The sequence below is a fragment of the Bos taurus genome, chromosome 3, assembly GCF_002263795.3.
Source record: "Bos taurus isolate L1 Dominette 01449 registration number 42190680 breed Hereford chromosome 3, ARS-UCD2.0, whole genome shotgun sequence".
Lineage (NCBI taxonomy): Eukaryota > Metazoa > Chordata > Mammalia > Artiodactyla > Bovidae > Bos > Bos taurus.
The window spans coordinates 34,843,985-34,870,189 of record NC_037330.1 but is presented as its reverse complement, the minus strand read 5'-3'; the positions used below and the strand labels follow the sequence as shown (position 1 = coordinate 34,870,189).

The following is a 26,205-nucleotide window of genomic DNA, read 5'->3' as shown; positions in this document are numbered from 1 at the left end:
TATGAAGATAATTACCAACTCTCTATTAAGGAGAAAAAGACACAACTCAGAATGATACCTGTATTTTACAGCCATAGTAATAAATAGGTTTACTTTAATTTGTGCAATAAATCTATAAAAGAGAGTTAAAATTCAGTCAACATAGAACATAAGGAAATCTTTCTGAACTGGCTTGTATACAGTCACTGAGCTAAGCCCTTGCATACCCACTCTCTCCTGCACCAGTCACTCTAGCTTCAGGGAGTCCCAGGTAGACTCCACTTTAAATGGGTGCCTGCCTAGGTGACCATTAATCAGTCTACCTACGTGCCTTCCTACCAGCCAACTGCCCTCCTGCGTCATCCCTTGGCCTCTCTGTTCAGAGCATTAGTAAGATAAAAATACAAGTGACAAGATTCATTTCAGTATTTAGATCCTTTTGGAAATTTTGGTGCACCAATTATTGTCTCTCTTGCCAGCAAAATCTTTTATAAAATAATATAACCTGATGTTTGGGAGGATACAGGGAAACAGGTAGTTTCATACAGTACTAGGAAAAGTAATGTATGATAAATGTGACTACATATCAAAAGCCTTATGGAGTAACCATCATAGTCAACAAAAGAGTCTGAAATGCAGTACTTGGATGCAATCTCAAAAACAACCGAATGATCTCTGTTCATTTTCAGGGAAACCATTCAATGTCACGGTAATCCAAGTCTATGCCCCAACCAGTAATGCTGAAGAAGCTGAAGTTGAACGGTTCTACGAAGACCTACAAGACATTTTAGAAATAACACCCAAAAAAGATGTCCTTTTCATTATAGGGGACTGGAATACAAAAGTAGGAATTCAAGAAACACCTGGAGTAACAGGCAAATGAAGCAGGGCAGAGGCTAATAGAGTTTTCCCAAGAGAAACCACTGGTCATAGCAAACACCCTCTTCCAACAACACAAGAGAAGACACTCACATGGACATCACCAGATGGTGGACACCAAAATCAGACTGATTATATTATTTGCAGCCAAAGATGGAGAAGCTCTATACAGTCAGCAAAAACAAGACTGGGAGCTGACTGTGGCTCAGATCATGAACTCCTTATTGCCAAATTCAGACTGAAATTGAAGAAGTAGGGAAAACCACTAGACCATTCAGGTATGACCTAAATCAAATCCCTTATGATTACACAGTGGAAGTAAGAAATAGATTTAAGGGACTAGATCTGATAGACAGAGTGCCTGATAAACTATGGATGGAAGTATGTGACATTGCACAGGAGACAGGAATCAAGACCATCCCCAAGAAAAAAAAATGCAAAAAAGCAAAATGGCTGTTTGAGGAGGCCTTACAAATAGCTGTGAAAAGAAGGGAAGCAAAAAGCAAAGGAGAAAGGGAAAGATATACCCGTTTGAATGCAGAGTTCCAAAGAATAGCAAGGAGAAATAAGAAAGCCTACCTCAGCAATCAATGCAAAGAAATAGAGGAAAACAATAGAATGGGAAAGACTGGAGATCACTTCAAGAAAATTAGAGATACCAAGGGAACATTTCATGCAAAGATGGGCTCAATAAAGGACAGAAATGGTATGGACCTAACAGAAGCAGAAGATATTAAGAAAAAGTGGCAAGAATACACAGAAAAACTGTACAAAAAAGATCTTCATGACCCAGACAATAACGATGGTGTGACCACTCACCTAGAGCCAGACATCCTGGAATGTGAAGTCAAGTGGGCCTTAGGAAGCATCACTACGAACAAAGCTAGTGGAGGTGATGGAATTCCAGTTGAGCTATTTCAAATCCTAAAAGATGATGCTGTGAAAGTGCTACACTCAATATGCCAGCAAATTTGGAAAACTCAGCAATGGTCACAGGACTGGACAAGGTAAGTTTTCTTTCCAATACCAAAGAAAGGCAATGACAAAGAATGCTCAAACTACTGCACGACTGCACTCATCTCACACACTAGTAAAGTAATGCTCAAAATTCTCCAAGCCAGGTTTTAGCAATACGTAAGCCACGAACTTCTAGATGTTCAAGTGCGTTTTAGAAAAGACAGAGGAACCAGAGATCAAATTACCAACATCCACTGGATCATCAAAAAAGCAAGAGAGTTCCAGAAAACCATCTATCTCTGCTTTATTGACTATGCCAAAGCCTTTGACTGTGTGGATCACAATAAACAGTGGAAAATTCTGAAAGAGATGGCAATACCAGACCACCTGACCTGCCTCTTGAGAAACCTATATGCAGGTCAGGAAGCAACAGTTAGAACTGGACATGGAACAACAGACTGGTTCCAAATAAGACAAGGAGTAAGTCAAGGCTGTATATTGTCACCCTGCTTATTTAATTTATATGCAGAGTACATCATAAGAAACGCTTGGCTGGAAGAAGCACAAGCTGGAATCAAGATTGTCAAGAGAACTATCAATAACCTCAGATACGCAGATGACACCACCCTTATGGCAGAAAGTGAAGAACTAAAGAGCCTCTTGATGAAAATGAAAGAGGAGAGTGAAAAAGTTGGCTTAAAGCTCAACATTCAGAAAACTAAGATCATGGCATCCCGTCCCATCACTTCACAGCAAATAGATGGGGAAATAGTGGCATACTTTTATTTTTTGGGGCTTCAAAATCACTGCAGGTGGTGACTGCAGCCATGAAATTAAAAGACGCTTACTCCTTGGAAGGAAAGTTATGACCAACCTAGACAGCATATTAAAATGCAGAGACATTACTTTGCCAACAAAGGTCTGTCTAGTCAAGGCTATGGTTTTTCCAGTAGTCATGTATGGATGTGAGAGTTGGACTACAAAGAAAGCTGAGCACCAAAGAATTGATGCTTTTGAACTGTGGTGTTGGAGAAGACTCTTGAGCATCCCTTGGCCTGCAAGGAGATCCAACCAGTCCATCCTAAAGGAGATCAGTTCTGGTGTTCATTGGAAGGACTGATGTTGAAGCTGAAACTCCAATATTTTGGCCACCTGATGTGAAGAGCTGACTCATTTGAAAAGACTTTGATGCTGGGAAAGATTGAGGGCAGGAGGAGAAGGGACGACAGAGAATGAGATGGTTGGATGGCATTACCGTCTCAACGGGCACGAGTTTGGGTAAACTCTGGGAGTTGGTGATGGACAGGGAGGCCTGGCGTGCTGCAGTTCACGTGGTCGGCAAAGAGTCGGAGATAACTGAGTGACTAAACTGAACTGAACTGATGTATAGAATTCACTTGCAGTAATGGCAAGCTGGGTAATAAGGAAGGAATGTATTTCCAAGTAAGGATAACTGAAAAAGCCAACGGCATATTTATTTCTTAAAGTTTTCTTAAAGGTATCCATGAGCTAACAAGACAGAGACGTATTCCAAGGCCAGTATCTAGGAGAGAAGAGAAAATCCAGAAAGGTAGGATTAGCACTCAAGTGTATTTCTGGACCTAGAAAAAACAATTATAAAGTTAACTCATTGTTTTGTTGCCTCACTGGGTTAACAGAAAACAAAAGACAAAGCTCAGGGCTCACTGAAGGCTTTGCAGGTCTATCCCCTTATGGTAAGGGTAAACCAGAAGAAACCAGCCTCTGCAAGGACTTATAGCATGGCTTTGTATCAGCTGGGTGGTTCTGGGAACTTCAAGACTCAAATCTGAATTAAATAATGTGATCCCAGATTGATAGTCCTCCCAAGCACCTAACAGAAACAAATAAAAATCTAGTCTCAAGTTGGATATCATCATCATAGTTCCTCAAGTTATTACTCCAAGTGATATTTTAAAAAACAACATCAAGAACTAATGGAGGGGGGAAAAAGTAGAATAACTTTAAAAAATATAAGTGAAGGCAAGAAAGAAAATAAGAAAATCTTAGAACATGCAGGACAAATAGAAAGCATAAAATAAGATGGCAGCCTTGAACAAAATATCAGTAAGTATACCAACAGTTAAATGAAATAAGTCTTCCAGTTTAAAATATAACAAAATCCAGGAAATTCCCTGTCAGTCCAGTGGTAAGGACTCTGTGATTTCACTGCCGAGGGCCTGGTTCAATCCACAGTAGAATTAAGATCCTGCAAGCCATGCTGGCAAGCCAAACAAATGAAAAATATATAAAATAAAATAAAAACCACCTATATGCCATTTACCTGTAACTTATCTAAAACATACAAATGCTGAAAGCCTGAAAGTAAAAGAAGGACAATGGATATATAACACAAATCCCAAGCAAGAGTAGGGAGTGCATCTATATTAATGTCAGACAAAACAGAACTAAAGGCATTCACAGAGACAAAGATCACTTTACAGTGACAAAAGGTTCAATTCACCATGAGTATTCTAATTTTTAGCGTCAATGTATATTAAGGAAAAGTGACAGTGCTACAAGCAGAGCAGGGCTAGACCTGAGAAGGGCTGCTGCCCCCTGGTCCTCTATCTCAGCGTCCCAGAGCAGAGAGGTGGAGAGTGCGGAGTGCAGAAGCTTAAGCCTGCCCTACACAGAAGAAGAGTGAAGCTGATAATGAGACTATAAAAAAAACGTGTGGAGTTTTCAAAAGGCTGACTCACAGGGATTTATTTCTTGTGGTCATTCCTTGATTTTCTTGGTGACAGAAAGACAATGCAAATAAACAGATGTATAAATTCCTTTTATAACAGAAATTCTGATTTGCTAAGAGAGTAGATTTGAAAACTCATCAGAAGAAAAAAACATAACTATATATGGTGATGGATGTTAACTAGATTTATTGTGGTGATCATTTGCAATGCATACCTATACTGAATCATTATACTGTACACATAAAACTAATATAATAAGTCAATTATATCTCAATTTGTAAAAAAAGAAAAAAATCTGTGGGAGAAACATAGCTAGAAAACACAACTGCAGAAGAAATCTATACAAGCTACCTAAAATATCCATTCTTCATTTTTAATATAAAAGAACAATAAAGGGTCATAATATATGTGAAGGAGGAAAGGCAGCATAGAACCCAAAACTAAGATAAACAGAATAATTAAATCCACAGAAAATAGCGACAATTTAGGAAACTACAGTTAACTAAAACAAAACAACATAAAGAACCCTGTAATGTCCTCAGAAAGAATCAAGATGATATTGAATTCATTTTAAGAAATACCAAACAAGAAAAGACACTATGAAAAAAGATCAATCAAAAGGATAAAAAGAGCTCTCAGAAATTTAAACTGTGATTACTAAAATAAGAAGTTCAATAGAAGGGTTAAAAAACAGTACTGAAGAAATGTCCTAGAATGTCAAGTAAAATGACATAGTAATAAAAATATTTATGAAAAGATAAGATTGCAATGCAGGAGACCCAGACTCAATCTCTGGGTCAGGAGATCCTCTGGAGAAGAGAATGACAACCCACACTGGTATTCTTGCCTGGAAAATCCCATGGACAGAGGAATCTGGCAGGCTACAGTCCATTGGGTCACAAAAAGTCAGACACAACTGAGCAACTAACACACACACACACACAAGCTGCATGGAGGTCTGGAGGTACCACATTCAACCATTCAACCAGAAGAATTCCAGAGAGAATAAAGTGAAGAAAACTAAGGAGGAAACACTAGAATACACTAATGCTGAGGAATGACCTAAGTTTATGGTTAAGAAGAGCCCACCAAGTGTCAAGCACAATGGGTTGAAAAGAACCTACCTAAACTCACATTGTACAATTTCAGAATACCCAACGTAGTACTCAGTTGCTCAGTCATGTCCAACTTTTTGAGATTCTTTGGATTGTAGCCTGCCAGGCTCCTCTATCCATGGGATTTTTTTTTTTTTTTTTCTATCAGTGGGATTTTTCAAGCAAAAATACTGGAGTCAGTTGCCATTTCCTCCTCCAGGGGATCTTCCCCACCCAGGAACCTGACCTGTGTCTCCTGTGTCTTCTGCATTGCAGGCAGATTCTTTGCATGCTGAGCCATTGGGAAAGCCCAAGGTAGAGGCGTGACTAAATGCTTCCAGAGAGGAAAACCAAGTAATCTACAAAATATCAAAATGGCATCAGACTTTTCAGAAGTAACACTGAATGCTAGAAAATAATAGCACAATGCCTTAAGAAGTTCTAAGGGAAAGCATTTTTGACCTTGATGTCCATATTCTGCCAAACTGCCAATCAAAGAGAAAAGAAAAATAAAATAATTTTAGACATGTAAGATACTGACTTTTAGAAAAAGTGGTAGAATGGCCCCACATGTTTATTTCCTCGTCCTCCCAAAACCACACAAAAACGATAGTAAAGTAACAAAGCAGGCAATAACTAGGGCACCCATCGATCCCAATTCGCCTAAAAGCTATCCCTCCATGATTATTAGGCACCCCTTTCTTTTTTAAAAGTGTCTTGATTCAAATGCAAATTATATGGTCACCTCATTACTAATCTGTAGGGGTAAAGGTACTAGTGGTTTCATCAGATTTGGGGGAGGTAGAAAGCAAATGGAAAAGTGATAACTAATTTAGCAAAGTAAAAGTTGTAACTTACGGGTCTGAGGAGGGGAAAGCACATAGAACTAAATTTTCCCTAAAAAATCCATGAAGCTTTATTCTCTGGAGGAAGCAGAGATCTTAACTCAGGAATACAGAATTCAAGAATTCAGTGAGGCATAGGACTAAAAACAGATGAATTAAGTAAGTAAATATGCACAGTAGGCCTCCTGTCCCTTTCCCCTGCTTTGAACTCAGAATACCAGCAGGCAGACATGCTCCCTTGCTTTGTATATTTCTATAAAAGTTAGAAACAGATTTATTCCGTGGTGACCCAAGAAAGCTAAAAGGAGACAGTGACTGAATGTTGTTATAGGTCCATCATTTCTGCCTTGAATAGAGCAATGAGGAGGGTGGACACCCTTCTCATCTGGTTTCAGTTGAACAGTCACAACCAGAGACTTGGCCACGAGGCTCAGGCAATTTCTTCATTGCCTGCATCAATTTGAAAGGGACCCAACACTTCAGAAAACTGAAGAATTCTACCTACAGGGCTCTGCATTTGATAAGGAATAAAGAGGGAGTGCAACCCTGACCACTTTCTGTCTCTTGTCACAATTTCCAGTCCAGGGAGAGAATTAAGAGTATTGTGTAGCCTTCCCTTCCCAGACTCCACCAAAAAAAAAAAAAGATTTTCCTAATTTTTGCCCTCTCTAGAATACTAGTACTAGGTTGTATTTAATTATTTATTTGAAAATCTGTCTCCATCACAAAACTCCAAAATGCATGTGAATGAGAATGATATATCACTTGGTTGTTGCACCCTCAAGGTGAGTTGAGTGTCTGGGAACTTTTGAATAACTGAGTCTAGATTACTGGCAATGAAGCAATTTGCACATGACAAAATCAAGAAATATTATTAAGACTTCTGAAATCCTCCTTTTTAAAAGCATCAAACATTATTCACATTACTCAAAATCATGTACACGAACTATGCAACACACCTGCATGAGGGTTTTCAGACGCTCTAGCAGTGCTGTACATGTTCGGGCACACGTACCCGCTATGCCTCCAGCCAACAGATATTTCCACAGATGGCCAGATTTTCTCTTTTCATCAATTAAGTTATGGAAAGTCCATCTATCTCCCATGTCAATTCCCTATCAAAACAAATTTTACATAACATTATAGTTAGCTGATCTCAAATGGAAACGTTATCTCCTAATAAGGTATAAATTCTTTATATATTTCATCTCCACAGCAAATTAATATCAGCCTTTCCTAGAATTTTGTATTTACCAACTAATATAACTTTAAATAACTCATAAATTAGCTTGAAATACTGTCAATTATAAAATTAATATATATTAAAAATATAAATTGACAATTTTTTGTATCATGCTTAGGACAACCTTTACAATTCAACCATTTAAAAATCTGTATACCATTTTCAATATAAAATTATTTGTCTAAGATTAAATACAAAAAGAATAATCTGTCAAATTCTAATAAATACTTTTAGCTCTCCTGTGTCTCCTGCATTGCAGGCGGTTTCTTTACCCACTGAGCCATCAAGGATGCCCCATAGTCAAATACAGGCTATGCACACAGTGGTGAGAATAGTAATTTAAGAGGCAATAATATATAAGTATCTTCAGTGTTCAAGACTATCGGATTCTCCTATTATCTTCAGTCAGACTTTTCACTTCTAACAAGTTCAATTCAGTCGCTCACTCATGTCGTGTTGCCCTAATAGTCCGGGAGCAAGCAATGAGAATGAAGACAGAATATGAAGTCTGGTGCAATGTGTCAGGGGATCTGCAGCCACTATTGGACTGAGGTGCAGAGTCCACTCTGAGTCCAGCTTTTATTCCTAATTTCAGACTACAAGAATTTTTGATCATATCTTTCCCAAGACACTACACTGACACAGTCCAGATCTCCTTGTTTTTACCCCAGGCCATTCCCTTTAGGGCTAGTCTCCGGAACAATCAGCAAGTGCGTAGGCAGTGTTCATGCTTGATGCCAACCCAGGTGGTTCAGGATCCATGCTTTCATGATCCCAGTCACACTCCCTTCTGGGTTTGGCCTTGGGGTTTGTAACAAGGAGATTATTCTTAAGAAAAACATGAAAGATAATCATTAACACAGTTTCTTAATATATGCTGTTTTTCCAGGTGCTATTTCTGTGGAATTTCTCAAGGCTATGAAACTACATTATGAAGAATTCCCACTACAGTGTCAGATTCTTTGCGACCCCATGGACTGCAGCACACCAGGCTTCCCTGTCCATCACCAACTCCCGGAGCTGACTCAAACTCATATCCATCAAGTCAGTGATGCCATCCAACCACCTCATCCTCTACCGTCCCCTTCTCCTCCCACCTTCAATCTTTTCCAGCATCAGGGTCTTTTCTAGTGAGTCAGTTCTTCCCATCAGGTGGCCAAAGCATTGGAGTTTCAGCTTCAGCATCAGTCCTTCCAGTGAATATTCAGGACTGATTTTCTTTAGGATAGACTGGTTGGATCTCCTTGCAGTCCAAGGGACTCTCAAGAGTCTTCTCCAACACCACAGTTCAAAAGCATAAATTCTTTGGCGCTCAGCATTCTTTATAGTCTGACTCTCACATCCATACATAACTACTGGAAAAACCATAACTTTGACTAGATGGACCTTTGTTGGCAAAGTAATGTCTCTGTTTTTTAATATGCTATCTGCATATCTGAGGTTATTGATATTTCTCCTGGCAATCTTGATTTCAGCTTGTGCTTCATCCAGCCCAGCATTTCCCATGATGTACTCTGCATGTAAGTTAAATAAACACGGTGACAATATTCAGCCTTGATGTGCTTGTTCCGATTTGGAACCAGTCTGTTGTTCCATTCACTTTTAACAAAGCAAATATAAAATATATGACAATACATTTAGAAACACTTTCCTGTGTAATTGATTAAAAAACGTGGGCCTTCCCATGTAGTGTGCAGAGCAGATAATAAATTCTGTGGTATATATATTACAAGTAGGATTTTTTTTTGAGGGTCTAGAAGTTTGATCACGTATGTCATGATTAAGGACCTAGGCTCAGGAGTCAAGCGGGATTCAAATCCTGAATCCCTGAGCTCCTAATTGGATGAACCCTCTGTGACTTAGTTTCCTCAAATGCAAAGAGGAACAACACTAATACATAACTAGATAGACTTTTTTTTTTTAATTAAGTAACTTAGAGCATATAAAGCACTCAGCATAATGTTTGGCACTAAAAAACATTCAGTGAATGTCAGTTACCAATATTATTAATTGTAAAACACAGAGTGCTTGAAAGCAATTAGTCCTCCAAGTGCTTGGCTGTGCTTAGTCATTAGCAGTAATATGACTAGGAAACAGCTCAATATCTGTTTAAGAAATAAAAACTGACATTTATAGAGCAAACTCAGTGCTGTATTAAACAGTTATATGTGTCATCTTCAGTTCTCATAATAACCCTAAGAGAAGTAAGTATTACTACCCCAATTTTACAGTTAAGGAAACTGAGGCCCAGAGAGATTAAAGAATTTACTCCAGCTCACCCAGACAGTAAATGGCAGAGCTGGGATTTGAACCAGAGCCAACACTGTTTCCACCCTGCAGAAGTGGCTGCTTTCTACCTCTGGGCTGTACAGCTAGAGTTGCAAGCACATTTGTATCCTGTGAAATTACTATAAACCAGACAGTGGACCTGCCCATGGAACAAATGAAGCACCCTTTGTTAACACTATACCCAAAAGGCAGTTCATTGAGCTCATTTTAAATGACTTTAGTAGGTTATCACCAACACTATATCAGTTAATTTTCAAAATAAGCACTTTCCATGCCTGTTTGCTGTTTATCTCATTATTAAACAGAAAACTTATCATATATTAGGCATACAATGGCCTTCCCAGGTGGCACTAGTGGTAAAGAACCCATCTACCAATACAGGAGGAGGGCACAGAAACCCACTCCAGTATTCTTGCCTGGAGAATCCCACAGACAGAGGAGCTTGGAAGGCTACAGTCCATAGGGTCGAAAAGAGTCGGACACGACTAAAGCGACTTAGCATGCACACAGGCATACAATAAGTGTATTTTTCATTGTCTTGAATTTGCTTTAATCATCTCTAAAAGGAAGGTACAGAATGAACACTTCCTAAAGGAAAAAATCTCTTAATGATTACATATTTATTGAAAGAATGTTGGTAACTAGACTGTTTTGTAAGGGTCATATTATGAGTAGAGAAGGCACACTATCACAGCTAAGACGTAAGATTATTCTATCTATCAATAGTAATGTGATCCTACTGGTCTTCTCCATTTCTCAGAGATAGGACATATGGATGCACGTATATATTTGACCCTTGAATGACCAACCTAGATAGCATATTCAAAAGCAGAGACATTACTTTGCCAACAAAGGTTCATCTAGTCAAGGCTATGGTTTTTCCTCTGGTCATGTATGGGTGTGAAAGTTGGACTGTGAAGAGGCTGAGCGTGGAAGAATTGATGCTTTTGAACTGTGGTGTTGGAGAAGACTCTTGAGAGTCCCTTGGACTGCAAGGAGATCCAACTAGTCCATTCTGAAGGAGATCAGCCCTGGGGTTTCCTTGGAAGGAATGATGCTAAAGCTGAAACTCCAGTACTTTGGCCACCTCATGCGAAGAGCTGACTCATTGGAAAAGACTCTGATGCTGGGAGGGATTGGGGTCAGGAGGAGAAGGGGATGACAGAGGATGAGATGGCTGGATGGCATCACTGACTCGATGGACGTGAGTCTCAGTGAACTCCAGGAGTTGGTGATGGACAGAGAGGCCTGGCGTGCTGCAATTCATGGGGTCGCAAAGAGTCAGACACGACTGAGCAACTGATCTGATCTGATCTGATCTAGAGGCACTGATCCCAGGTACAGTCAAAAACCCATGTAGAACTTTACACTTAGCCCTCCATATCCATTGTCAACCACAGATCATGTAGTATTTTAGTACATATTTACTGTGAAAAAATATGCATATAAGTAAATCTGTGAAGTTCAAATCTGCATTGTGCAAGGTTCAACTGTATACATATAATCATGAGACACAGAATAGTATAGATTTTAGTTTGTAGTTACTAAGCAAAACTTTTAAGATAGTTTAAGAAATTTTGAGAACTTTAAGAAATTATGAAGCATAGATTTTTAAGTGCACCAACAGACAAGACCTATGCCGACTATGAAGTATATATATGCATATGGAAAAAACTAAAGCTTTGAACACTCTTTCAAAAACTTCTGTTCAAAGTTTATTCATTCATCCAACAAATATTTATCAGTGAAGTGTTATATAATATAGCAATCTGCAATTCACATTCCCTACTTTTCAGGCAAGAAAATAAGCAACTACAACACAAAATGATGGTGCTGAGTAGGAGTAATCAACTCTTAAGAGTGTACTTCCTCTCAACAGATGTGTGCCTTTTGCAGGTTGAAACTTTAGTTGAAGCAGATATTACATGTCGACTCAGATTTTTTAGCATCATACAAATTTCTGAGGAAATATCACTTATAGTATAGTATAGCATCACTTTTTTCATCAGCAAAACCTCACTAAATAATTTTCCGGCCCCACAATTTTCTAAGAGTATGTAACGCATTACATTTCCACCCATGATTCATAGAATAAGACATACAAATTCTTAAAAAGAGACCACTTACGGTAAAATGGCTCCAGTAATGGGCAATTTCCTCCATATTTCTTGCAGGTTTAAATAAAAAATACTTCCTCCATTCATCCCAATCCACTGTCAGTGACCCATCAGCATCCATGCTATAAATTAATACAAATTACAATTCATACATTTTAAAAAGCATTATCAAAATGACATCTCATTCTTAAAATTTGAGCTGTGTTGAGTTCTGCACATTGTTACTTTTGTGATGTAGAAAGTGCATCTCACATCTCTAAATTTTGGTTTATATGGGAATAATTCCTACAAAACAGAGCTATTAGAGTATTAAACTGGATTATATGTACAAAGGCCTTGTAAATTATAAAGAACTCACAATCTGTCAGTATTACTACATCTCAACCTTCTAGCATTTCTCCTTTAAATATTTCCCCTTCTTCCTATTTGTAACTTCATCTTGTAACTCCTTTAACAATCAAAATGATGGCTGACAATTACCCTTTTTGGTTATGGATCTCAAAAGGCAATTTTCTTTTCTATGGATATAAAATATCCAATGTCAAAAATATCTTAAGAAATGCAAATATCAATGGAAATAGAATTTTCATTAATATGAGATAATAGTAAACTAATTTTAAGAATTCTCATCAGGGAATTTCTCAAATCTTTGAATGAAATTAAGAATGTGAAGAAAGATAATGAAATATATCATTTTGAAATGTGAGGTTCCCAAAATTTCAAAGTTACTTGTTTGAGGTAGCACCCTTTCTCATTTTCCTCAGTGATTACTGCTAATTTTCACACATCTCAAGCCACCAAATCAATTTTTGACTCTCACTCTCAGGCCATGTTGTCCCCCATTTCTCGATAAAACACGAGTGTTGAAGTGTTCTCATCTTAAAACCTCTTAACGCAACCTTCCCAACAGTCACCTCTTAGATCTCTGCCTTTGCAGTAACACTCTCTAAAGAGTTGTCTAGGGACTTCCCTGGTGGTCCAGTGGTTAAGACTCTAAGCTTTCAATGCAGGGGGCCCAGGTTCAACCCCTGGACAGGGAAATTAATATCCCATAAGCTGCATGGTACAGCCAAAAAATGAGAAGGGCATGGCAACCCATTGCAGTATTCTTGCCTGGAGAATCCCATGGACAGAGGAGCCTGGCAGTCTACAGTCCATGGGGTTGCAAAGAGTTAGACACTACTGAAGTGACTTAGCATGCATGCACATATACAGCCAAAAATATATACATAAATAAATTACTTTAAAGAGCTATCTACCTTCTGTCTCCAATTTCTCATTCTCTTTTGAACCCACTCCCATCAGGCTCTCACTACTATTACTACACCAGTATTCTCCATGGCACCTTCTTTATCCTCATCTTTACCCTGTCAGCAGCATATGACAAAGACAGTTCTCTCCTCCTTGAAACATTTTCTTCATCTGGTTTCCAGAATAGAGTGTTCTCTTAGCCCTCCTCCTTTTCCTCTGGCTGCTCCTTCTCTGTCTCCTTCACTGGTTTGCCCTCATCTCCCCTGCCTCTAAACATCAGAGAACACCAGGACTCAGAGCATTATACTCTCTTCTTGGTTATCTCTTCCAGTCTCATGGCTTCAAATACCATCTATGGGGCTATGACTTTCAAATGTCTCTCTTGAGTGATCCTCTGAACTCCAGATTCCTATTTCAAATTGCCCACCTAACATTTCTACTTAGATGTCTGGTTAGCATCTGAAACGCAACAAAAACAAACCTGAACTCTGATATCTACCCCATCCCAAACGTGCTTTTCTCACAGTTTTACCCCTCTCGATACATGACAATTCCATTCTTTTAGATGCTCAGGCCAAAAATCTTGGCACTATCCTTAACTATTCTTTTTCTTTTACACCCCACTCACAATTCAGCAGTAAATATTGTGAACATTTCAAAATACATCCAGAATCCAATCACTACTTACCTCCTCCATCTTGGTACAAGCCACCCTCAAATGCTGTCTGTATTATTGCATACCTGTCCTTCCTACTCTCGCCCTTGTCCCCCCTATTCTCAACACATTGGCCAGAATGATCCTAAAATCTAAAATCATGTCATACCTCTGTCTAAAACCATCCAATGACTTACCAGGGCAAAAGCCAAATTCCTTCTTTCCTGCAAGATCATATGTGATCTGACTCCTGTTACCTCTTAAAGCTCATCTCCTACCACCCTCTTCCTCATTCACTGTATTCCAGACACACTGCTCCCCTCTCCGTGTCCTAACCTTGTCAGATATACTGCCTTTCTGGTGACTTTGCTTGTGCTACTTCCTTTGCCTAGACTGCTCTTCCCTCAAAGACCATCATGACTCCTTCCTCACTTCTTCAAATCTCTACACAAATGTCACCACCATGGCCTTCCCAACTCACCATATCTAAAACTGCAACTCCCCTATCACTCACACATCCATACTGTTTTCCTCCCTTCTATCATTTTTCCACTTATCACCATCTAAGATAATTTGTTTTTCTACTATTGTCTCCTCTTGATTATTGTGTGTTCCATAGAGCAGGAATTTCTGCCTGTTTCCTTCACTACTACATCCCCAGCATCTAGATAAATAGCATGCACTCAGTAAATGAATGAATAAATTTCTCTCTACCCACTTTTATCCTTACCTCCGAGAACTACATGTTGACTCTTACTCAAGGACCCTCTCTCTCTCTCGAGCTATTGGACCTACTCCTTCTCAATCATTACTTTCCTTTCTCTACAACGTATCCAACAAATGTCCCTCTTTGTCATGGCTACTTCTCCACAAATCTCTCCTATCCTTCAAAAAATTATAAAAATGTAATGTAAAAAGACTTGCTTAGTCGTCTTCTCCATCTTATCTAAACTTCCCAAATCAGTAAACAACATTCATCATACCTACCTCCTCACTTCCCATTCATTCAGTAGCCCAGTGCAATCTGACATAACCCTTTACCACCCACTGAAACTGTTTTCACTGAGAGGCCCAGAAATCTCAAATGAGCAGATCTAAGGAATTTTTTTTCAATATTTATGTCACCAGTCCCTCCTGTTAAATCTGATACTCTCCACCCTTGGTTTTTGTGACAATATTAAAACAGTCAGAAAACATGTATTGATCTGTTAGTATGTTCCAGACACTGTACTAGGCATTGACTATAAAATAATGGATAATATATTTTGGTCCCAGCTTTACAGTCTGTTTGGAATAGGAAATACGACAGATGACCATCTGTAAAGTTGTAAAAGCAAATACCAGCAAAACCAAAAAAGTTTCAGAGGTCAGAGTCACATCTGAATAGAGACCTAACAAATAAGCAGGGGATATCCAAGTGAAGGAGCTGGAATGGGTCTCCCAGACAGAAAGAACAGTTTGTAAAAGGGTTGAAGGAATGAGACTCCAGGGTGTTTGTTGCTGTTGTTGTTGTTTAAGACTGAAAGCTCAGTGGGCCTGGAGCACAGAGTGGAAGGAGAGTTCTGGATGACAAGACTAGAGAGGTGGGCCAGACCACGTGGAGCCCTGTAGACCACAGAAAGGAAACAAGGTTCCATCTTAACCCTTGCAATAGTATTGATTATTAACATGGATATGAAAATTCTAAATGAAGTAATAGCAAATCAAAGTCCTCTGTATACTTAGAAGAGCAACAAAAACCATGTTTCTGTGAGTAAATCCAACAAAAGTTATATAAGAGCTTTATAGAGAATATATAACATTTTATTAAAAGACATTAAAGAAGATCTAAAAAATAAAGACATACATAATATTCATGAAACAGAAAATGTAACATCATAAATACATCACTTATCCCCCAAATGGATCTATGAATTACATGCAATTGCAATCAAAATTCCAAAAGGGGGGAATTAAATTCCCGGAGGTCTAGCGGTTAGGACTCCACACTTCCAGGGCAGGGGGCACGGGTTCATTCCCTGGTTGGGGAACTAAGAATCCCACATGCTGAATCGTGTGGCCAAAAAAAGTTCCAAAAGGGGTATGTGAGTGTATGTATGCACATGTGCATATTTGTATATGTATCCAAATAAGCTGATTCTAAAATGCATATAGAAGATTAAAGGGCCAAGAATTGCATTGACATTATTGAAGATGAAGAAAGTAAAACCAGATATCAAGATGTATTCTAAAGTGATAGCAATTAGGAGATGGTAATGATGCACAACAGACAAATGTAATAAAAAAGAGATGAGAAACACATCCACATACAGATGGAAATTTAATAATATGACAGAGGTAAGCATTTCAAGTTGTGGGAAAAGGATGAGACCAGTCAATTAATGGTGATGGAACAACAGACCATATAGAAAAAAATGAAACTGGACATGTAATTTTATAACATACATGAACATCAATTACAGATGAATTAAAGAACTAAATGTAAAATGCAAAATTATAAAAATAAGATATAGGTTAACATTTTTATATCCCAGGGTAAGGAAGAATTTTTCAAGGTGTTAAAAGCACATGCATAAAAGAAAAAGATGGACAAATATGACTACCTTAAAACTGAAATTTTCTGCACAATGACAAAAACACAAAAAATGAATTTAGAATAAGAAACAAGCTGGGAAAAGACATTTGCAGTGCATATAACCATCATAGGATTAACATCCAGAATTTATGAAAGCACAGCTACAAACCATTAAAAAAACGATGACCAACTCAGCTTAAAAGTAGGCAAAAGACTTAACTTAAGTAATTCATAGGGAGGTAATATCCAAATGGCCAGCTAATACATTAAAAGATGTTCAGACTCACTAGCAATGAGGAATATAAGTAAATTAAATCAAATTATATTAAAACAACAGGACAATATTTCTGACCCATGGGTTTAGAAAATATTTAAATATAAGAAGACTATAGTATCAAGTAATAGGAAGGAAATACATTTCTAGTAGAATACTAAATTGGTACAACCACTTTGGAGAAAAATTTGTAATATCTAATTAAAGGTCTGTATATCCTACAGTCAAGCAACTTGACTGCAAGTAATGAACAAGATGAACTGCAAGTAATGAACAAGAATACGAGACTATTCATTCCAGCATTGTTTTGTACTAGTAACAAAACAAAATTTTTTTAAAAACCTAAATTCTATCAGGAGAATTCATAAGTAAATTGAATCATATACATTAAATAGAAGCTGTACACTGACTAAAATGATTGATGCTATAGGCATCAACATCAACAAATCTCTAAAATATAATATTTAGAAAAAGTGATTTTAAAAATACGCAGCATGCCACCATTTAAATAATGTCTTAAAATATGAGAAGCAGTATCATACTTTAAGGATATGTAGGTAGTAAAATATACACAGAGATAAAAATGTGTATGGGGATGATAAGTTCAGGATAGTAGTTACTTCTGGCAGAAGAGAAGGAAATGGGTTTAAAGACACTGAAAACTTCAGCTGTCTGTAATGATTTATTTATTTGAAAAATCTGAACCAAATATGGCAAAATGTTAAATATGACAAACCCAGTGACGATATGGTTGTTTGTGATAAAATTCTCTATTGGTCTGTATGTTTCTTGAATGAAATAGTTCATAACAAGTTAGCTTTATCTCAGGAATGTTTAATGTCAGATCTACTACTACAGTACACTAAATAAATAAGTCAAGTGAAGGGTTTCCCTGGTGGTTCAGTGGTAAAGAATCTACCTGCCAATGCAGGAGACACAGGTTTGATCCCTGAACCAGGAAGATCCTACATGCCTGGGAGCAACTAAGCCTGTGCGCCACAACTGAGCCTGTGCGCCACAACTGAGCCTGTGCGCCACAACTGAGCCTGTGCTGTAGAGCCCAGGAGCCGCAACTGCTGAGCCTGAGCACTTTAGAGCCCATGCTCCGAACAAGAGAAGCCACAGCAATGAGAAGCCTGCATACCGCAACTAGAGAGTAGCCCGTGCTCACCACAAATAGAGAAGCCCATGCAGCAATGAAGATCCAGCACAGCCAAAAGTAAGTTTTTAAAAAATAGGTTAAGTGAAAAAAGCTGTATAGTTGACAAAATTCAGCTCTCTTTCCTAATAGAGATACTTTTCTTCAGTGTTTTCTTATGTGTCCCTATCATAACTTTCACCACTCTGCAACTCAGCTCCCCTCAGCCCCATAGACTATTAGCTCTGCAAGGATGGGCACCAGGACCATATCGTTTATACCACTGAATCCTCACTGGCTACTCCATGTGTGGCAAAAAGCATCAATCAATATCTGATTGATAGGTGACTTGATTGATTGGATGCTTGATGGATTGACTAATAGTGTAAAGTATATGATCTTAACAAAAAAAAAGATATATGCATAAATATAAAATAAACATAAAATTATATCAATGGATTAATATTGCAGAGGTGGATTATGGTGAGCTTGAGCAAGTTACTTAACCTCAGTAAAACAAGGAAAATAATAGCCTTTGCCTCTGAAGTCTTAAGAGACTTAAAGCAGATAATATATCATGTAGAAGAGTGATAGCAAACAATGATTATGAGCCATTATTCATGTTTTCATAAAATTTCCAGTTTTCACTTTCATAATGAAAAAGCTGTTTGTGTTTTTTGTTTATTTGTTTGCTTGTGGGGTTTTTGGTTTGTTTTTGGTTTTGGTTTTTTTTGGCTGCACTGTACAGCATGAGGGATCTTAGTTCCCCCAACCAGAGATTGAACCCACAACCCCTGCAGTGAAAGCACAGAGTCCTAACCACTGGACTGCAAGGGAAGTCCCAAAAAGGTTTTAAAGAAAGAAAGAAAGTGAAGTCGCTCAGTCGTGTCTGACTCTTTGTGACCCCATAGACTGTAGCCCACCAGACTCCTCTATCCATGGGATTTTCCAGGCAAGAATACTGGAATGGTGTATAGAACAGTCTTATGGACTCTATGGGAGAGGGAGAGGGTGGGAAGATTTGGGAGAATGACATTGAAACATGTAAAATGTCATGTATGAAACGAGATGCCAGTCCAGGTTCGATGCACGATACTGGATGCTTGGGGCTACTGCACTGGGACGACCCAGAGGGATGGTATGGGGAGGGAGGAGGGAGGAGGGTTCAGGATGGGGAACACATGTATACCTGTGGCAGATTCATTTTGATATTTGGCAAAAGTAATACAATTATGTAAAGTTTAAAAATAAAATAAAAAAAAAAAAGAATACTGGAATGGGTTGCCATTTCTTTCTCCAGGGGATCTTCCTGACCCAGGTATTGAACCCAGGTCTCCCTCATTGCAAGCAGACTCTTTACTGTCTAAGCCACAAGGGGAGCCCAAAAGGTTTTAAAGTAAATAAAAATTAATTTTAAAATGTATATAATATGTAAGGGCTGACCTTTCAAGAATCTTCAATGCCTCTTTTTCAGAAATATGTATACCTATTAAGTTGAGACTATCGATAATTTCTGAAGGATCAATCACTCCTTTAAAGGAATAAAGAAAATGAGCATCAACTGGAAGGTTTGAAAATATTCAGAGGCAAACAGTAACGCAGTATTCAGCACATTATCACACCATGCCATAAAACATCAACATCCCAATTATTTTTTCTACTTGCCAAGACAGACTGGAAAGTCCATATGACATTTCTTATATTAATAAATAAAAAGTTTATCTCCAATATTGCTTAAATAAGTCATTCTTGTCTCTTCTTTCCCTCAGCCTACTACACATTCAACCACCAAATGTGGTCTGTTCTGTGCCTAAGTGTTTCCCAAGTCATTTATTCCCATCAACCCAGTCCCACAGTAGCTCAAAATGCCAGTCCATGCTCTACACAAATATGATGGTGTTACTACCGCCACTACTGAAAACTCTTCAGAGGCTTCCCACCTCATTCCCCTTAATGATCAAGTCCAGAAACCTTCCCAGACCCCAAGGCCCTCCATGATCCTACCTGTGCCAGCCTCCCAGCCTCATCTCTGACATTTCCCCTTGCTCTCAGCTTCACCCTCACTGGTCTTCCTCTAGTTTCTCAGACATGACCTACTCCCGCAAGGTGACCACAGCCTCCCAACAAGCTATTTCCTCTGCTTGGACCACTCTTCCCTACTCTTCACTAAGGTAACTTCTACTGATCTTTCCAGACAGCTTAACCACCATTGTCACATGGAGCTTCATGAAAAACCTTACCAAAATGAAATAAATATTTCTCAGATCTTTAGCTAAAAAGCATATTACTCAAGGGTATAACCTTTTTGTTGGTGGTTTTCTTTTTGAAAGGTAGTATGTAAATAAAAATGACATCATTTAAAAATATTTCTTAAAAGTAATAATAAAACAAATGACAGAATTAAATAAATGAGTTTTCAATAACCTTTCAGGGAAGCCAAACACCTAAAAATAAACCTTTACTAAAACACAATTAATTTTTGGATAAAATTACTAGTTGTATTAAAAACAAACCAACATTATTTGTGTCCAAACTCTTAAAAGTCAATTTCATGTTTATCTCATTATCTTTCATGTACTGCATAAATGTGCCAAGGTCCAGCAGATTATGCTCATTAACAACCACAGATTTTAAAATTATCTACAAGAAATAAAAAATGATATTAGAGATACATTCACACAAGGTAGATAACAAATTACAGCATTTAAATATTTATATATTTATCACATGTAAATTAATCTGCCACAAATTACCAGTGCCTTATTTTTAGAGTAAAATTTCTAACACTGAAAACATAGAATCTTTGAGTACTGGAATTTTAAAGAACTTTAGCAATTGACTACTCTTCTACTCAACAGCCATGCATGTATTCATTCACTCAATAAATATGTAAGAAACTAAACGCTTGAGAAACAGAAATGAGTCAGCAATAATCCCAGTGCTCCAGAAGCTTACAGGCTAATAGGGAAGACACCAAAATCACAATGGTAGAAAATGATCAAGCATCAGAGGGTAACAAAGATGTGAGCGCTCTGAAGAAGGGACAAAGATAGAAGGGACTCAAATATTTTTAAAATGAAGAGCAAAAGGTGAGCAAACAAAGAAACAAAGGTGTGAGAAATGTAGCAAAGATCACCAGCCATCCACCAAAATTCCTCACTGCCTTCTTTGGACACTTGGCTAGATTACATTTCCCAGTCTCCCTTGCAGTTAAGCACGGTCCTGTGACCAAGATCTCTCCAACAAAATCCAAGTGAAAGTAATGTGTGCCACTTCTAGGCCTAACTAATAAAATCCTCTCATATGTCTTCCTCCATGCTCATTCCTTTCATCAGCTGAATGCAGATGATGACGAGACCCTCAAAGAGAAGAGACTCACAAGAGAAGACCCTGGATCCCTGCATATCTGCAAGTTGGAGAACTGTCCCACCAAACACAACACCCTTCAGGAAATCAGGAAACCTCCAATACCATACTAAGAAGTTTACACTTTTCCCACCAGCATTGTACACCCCTGAAGAGGAGGGTTATGAACTAATGAGATGTATTTTCAGAAATGTCATATGGTGGCAGTGTGGAAAAAGTGATGGTGAGAGGTAAGGGCAGGAAGACTGGTTATAAGTCTGTTACAGTAACAGGTGAGAGATAAGGGCAGGAAGACTGGTTATAAGACTGTTACAGTAACAGGTGAGAGACAGTAGAATCATCATAATGGCCCTATGAGACAGGCACTAATAAGATCCCTATTTTACAGCTCAGGACACATTATGAGAAGGCCAGAAATCTGAGGACATTCATGTCAGTTCACCTCTGCTTCCTCAGTGAAGTAAAGGTCATGGTCAGCTACTGGAAGACAGGAGCAAGGAGCTTGTGGTTGGGATAAGCAAGGTTTCTCAACCCTGCCACCACTGACATTTGAGACCAAGTAACTTTGTTGTCCTGTGCATTGTAGAATGTTTAGCATCATCTCTCAGTATATCCATAAGGATCATGAACTCCTTATTTCCAAATTCAGACTTAAATTTAAGAAAGTGGGGAAAACCACTAGACCATTCAGATATGACCTAAATCAAATCCCTTATGACTAAACAGTGGAAGTGACAAATAGATTTAAGGGACTAGATCTGATAGGTAGAGTGCCTGATGAACTATGGACAGAGGTTCGTGACATTGTACAGGAGATAGGAATCAAGACCATCCCCAAGAAAAAAAAATGCAAAAAAGCAAAATGGCTGTCTGACGAGGCCTTACAAATAGCTGTGAAAAGAAGAGAAGCAAAAAGCAAAGGAAAAAAGGAAAGATATACCCATTTGAATGCAGAGTACCAAAGAATAGCAAGGAGAGATAAGAAAGCCTTCCTCAGTGATCAGTGAAAAGAAATAGAGGAAAACAATAGACTGGGAAAGACTAGAGATCTCTTCAAGAAAATTAGAGATACCAAGGGAATATTTCATGCAAAGACAGGCTCGATAAAGGACAGAAACAGTATGGACCTAACAGAGCAGAAGACATTAAGAAGAGGTGGCAAGAATACACAGAAGAACTGTACAAAAAAAGATCTTCATGACCCAGATAATCATGATGGTGTGATCATTCACATTCATCTAGAGCCAGACATCCTGGAATGTGAAGTCAAGTGGGCCTTAGAAAGCATCACTAAGAACAAAGCTTGTGGAGGTGATGGAATTCCAATTGAACTATTTCAAATCCTGAAAGATGATGCTGTGAAAGTGCTGCACTCAATATGCCAGCAAATTTGGAAAACTCAGCAGTGGCCACGGGACTAGAAAAGGTCAGTTTTCATTCCAATCCCAAAGAAAGGCAATGCCAAAGAATGCTCAAACTATCGCACAATTGCACTCATCTCACACGCTAGTAAAGTAATGCTCAAAATTCTCCAAGCTAGGCTTCAGTGGTACATGAACCGTGAACTTCCAGATGTTCAGCTGGTTTTAGAAAAGGCAGAGGAACCAGAGATCAAATTGCCAACATCCACTGGATCATCGAAAAAGCAAGAGAGTTCCAAAAAAAACATCTATTTCTGCTTGATTGACTATGCCAAAGCCTTTGACTGTGTGGATCACAATAAACTGTGGAAAATTCTGAAAGAGATGGGAATACCAGACCACCTGATATGCCTTTTAAGAAACCTGTATGCAGGTCAGGCAGCAACAGTTAGAACTGGACATGGAACAACAGACTGGTTCCAAATAGGTAAAGGAGTACATCAGGCTGTATACTGTCACCCTGCTTATTTAACTTATATGCAGAGTACATCATGAAAAACGCTGGGCTGGAGGAAGCACAAACTGGAATCAAGATTGCCAGGAGAAATATCAATCACCTCAGATATGCAGATGACACCACCCTTATGGCAGAAAGTGAAGAAGAACTAAAGAGCCTCTTGATGAAAGTGGAAGAGGAGAGTGAAAAAGTTGGCTTAAAGCTCAACATTCAGAAAACTAAGATCATGACATCCGGTCCCATCACTTCATGGCAAATATATGGGAAACAGTGGCTGACTTTTTCTGGGCTCCAAAATCACTGCAGATGGTGATTGCAGCCATAAAATTAAAAGATGCTTACTCCTTGGAAGGAAAGTTATGACCAACCTAGACAGCTTATTAAAAAGCAGAGACATTACTTTGTCAACAAAGGTCCGTCTAGTCAAAGCTATGGTTTTTCCAGTGGTCATGTATGGATGTGAGAATTTGACTACAAAGAAAGCTGAGCGCAGAAGAATTGATGCTTTTGAACCATAGTGTTGGAGAAGACTCTTGAGAGTCCCTTGGACTGCAAGGAGATCCAACCAGTCTATCCTAAAGGAGGTCAGTCCTGGGTGTTCTTTGGAAGGACTGATGTTTAAGGTGAAACTCCAATACTATGGCCACCTGATGCGAAGAGCTGACTCATTTGAAAAGACCCTGATGCTGGGAAAGATTGAGGGGAGGAGGAGAAGGGGACGACGGAGGATGAGATGATTGGATAGCATCACCGACTCAATGGACATAGGTTTGGGTGGACTCCAGGAACTGGTGATGGACAGGGAGGCCTGGCATGCTACGGTTCATGGGGTCGCAAAGAGTCGGACACGACTGAGCGACTGAACTGACTGATTGACTGACTGACTACATCCTTCACATCACACACATACATGCCCCAGTGTCACAACCATCCAAAATGTCATATGTCTCTGAGCGACAAAATCACCCCTAGTTGAGAACCACTGGGATAAACGGATAGAAGATAAAACTGACAAGCTGCTAAAGCAGAAGACCCAGCTCTTGCCTGAGAAGAGAGATGGAATAACAAGATTCTGGGGCTGCGTTCTGAAAGAAAGCATAACTTCATCAGTTTGTTTGCTGATTCTGTGTAATACAAAGTGAGTGCAACAAAAAGCCTTGGACACACAGAATCCAGTGAAAGCAATACATGTTATATAAAATCAGGACTGGAATCTGTGGTTGGTTGGGCCTTAGGGATCAAACCATCAGTTTCCATAACAAAAATGTTAGATAGCATTAATCCATCCCCCGTTTCTCTGGTATACACTGTATAAATCCTAAGAACTATGGTGCATAAACTACGTGTTACCGTGCTGACTGTATGGTTTTTCTAGATTGTGTTCTCTGCTCTCACATCCATCATTCAATTCAAGCCTACCAGATGGAAACTTATTAAATACTATTTCCCGTACTTGAATGTAATTCAGTCGCCTCGCAAGGAAAAGATTTCTATAAAGCCTGGTGTACTGTCACCTTTACAAACTCATGTGCACACACGTTCCCATGGTGCTGCTGAGGCCACTAGTCTCTTAGAGAAGCGTTAAGTAAAACAAAGACTTTATTTTTACTGTAAGTCAGCTAGTTAAACGTACAGTTGTGGAAATGAGGACCCTCTGAGAATACAATAGTGAGTATTGATATTGTCATGTGCTGAGCTTAAGGATAACTCTACGGTTTAAGGTGTAGTGCAGTACAGCGACTTCTAAGTGTAGGGTTAAACGGGCAAGTATTGGTTTTAACTGGGGTTTCCCAGGTGGCTCAGTGTAAAGCATCTGCCTGCCAATGAAGGAGTGGCAAAGTATGTGGGTTCAATCCCTGGATCTGGAAGATCCCCTGGAGAAGGAAATGGCAACCCACTGTAGTATTCTGAGTAGCAAGTGCACACACAGGGAATTCCCAAAGGCCTTAGCGGGGAGCCCTTCAGTGCCAGCCCCACTTCCCAAGCTATGGGACGCCCTTGGGTAGAGCTCAGGAGGAGCCATCAAGACGGACTCTTGGAGTTTCCAAGAGCGAAACGAATTTGCGCCCAGGCCCAGGCATTTGGCTTCCTCCCGGGGTTCCGTTAACCTGTAGGAACGCCTAGCGAACCTTTTGTGTTTTGATGGCTTGGACCCTATTTTTAGGTAAGACTGCTACACGTTTCACCTGAGCAGCTCACTCATAAGACAGAAACGTGTGGAAAACTGTTCCACCACCGGGCTGTCTCTGGTGAAGCAGCTCACACCAAAAAACGTCTGGGGACTAGGCCCCAAAGAGATGAGGGGGTCTTCTCCGCCCCCACCCCCATATCACGCCTGCAGAGCCTCCCGCCCCGCACGCTCCCTGAGGCCTGAACGCACCAAGGCCCACCTCCTCCTCCCCGCCTGGAGAGAAGCCCAGGGCCTCCAGTCCTTCCTGCAGTTCCGCGATGTCCACCGTCCCGTCCCCGCGGCGGCCCAGCTTCTGGAAGAGCTCTTCGAAAAGGCTGTCGAACTCGTGTTCCTGGCCAGCCACGGTGGGCGGCAGGAAGCCCCCTCTGCCGCGCAGCATGGTCACACAGCACCAAGGGAACCCCGAGAAGTGGGAAAGCCCGACCGGCAGGCCGAGCCGGGAGCCTCCAAGGGGGCGGCCCTGCGGGCAGTGTAGTAACTGCCCCTGGGACGCGTGGTCCGACACCTCTGGGTTCCGTGCCAGCGGGCAAGGAATGTCCCCTTGGTTCCGGGTTTGCTTCTGCCAGTCTTCTTTTTTTCTTTTTTGTGGTTAATGTCTGGCTGGGGATTCCCAGACAGCACAGTTTTAATTCAAACTCTAAAGTGACTGAGGGTAGCCCCAGGGTTGTGAATTTTTAGGGGAGATTTTTTTTTTTTTCCCGGTTTTGTGCTCAGAGCCGAGATTGATGGAGATCAGCCTTCATGAAGCTACCCTGGGTCTGTT

The 26,205-nt window shown here is 39.5% G+C and overlaps 1 protein-coding gene across 2 annotated transcripts in view; it reads right to left on the bottom strand.

Annotated features, from left to right (window-relative positions):
• LOC530689 (solute carrier family 25 (mitochondrial carrier; phosphate carrier), member 24-like) overlaps positions 1–25,911 on the bottom strand; it is a 63,409-nt gene extending 37,498 nt beyond the window's left edge. For both annotated transcript variants that reach the window (XM_059885055.1, XM_059885056.1), the window contains exons 1-4: positions 25,632–25,911; positions 19,451–19,538; positions 12,125–12,236; positions 7,425–7,580 (exon numbers count right to left, since the gene is read on the bottom strand). In XM_059885055.1, the coding sequence (XP_059741038.1) occupies positions 7,425–7,580; positions 12,125–12,236; positions 19,451–19,538; positions 25,632–25,821 (546 nt within the window). In that variant the 5' untranslated portion in view covers positions 25,822–25,911. The remainder of the gene's footprint in view (positions 1–7,424; positions 7,581–12,124; positions 12,237–19,450; positions 19,539–25,631) is intronic.
• Positions 25,912–26,205: the final 294 nt, after the last annotated feature.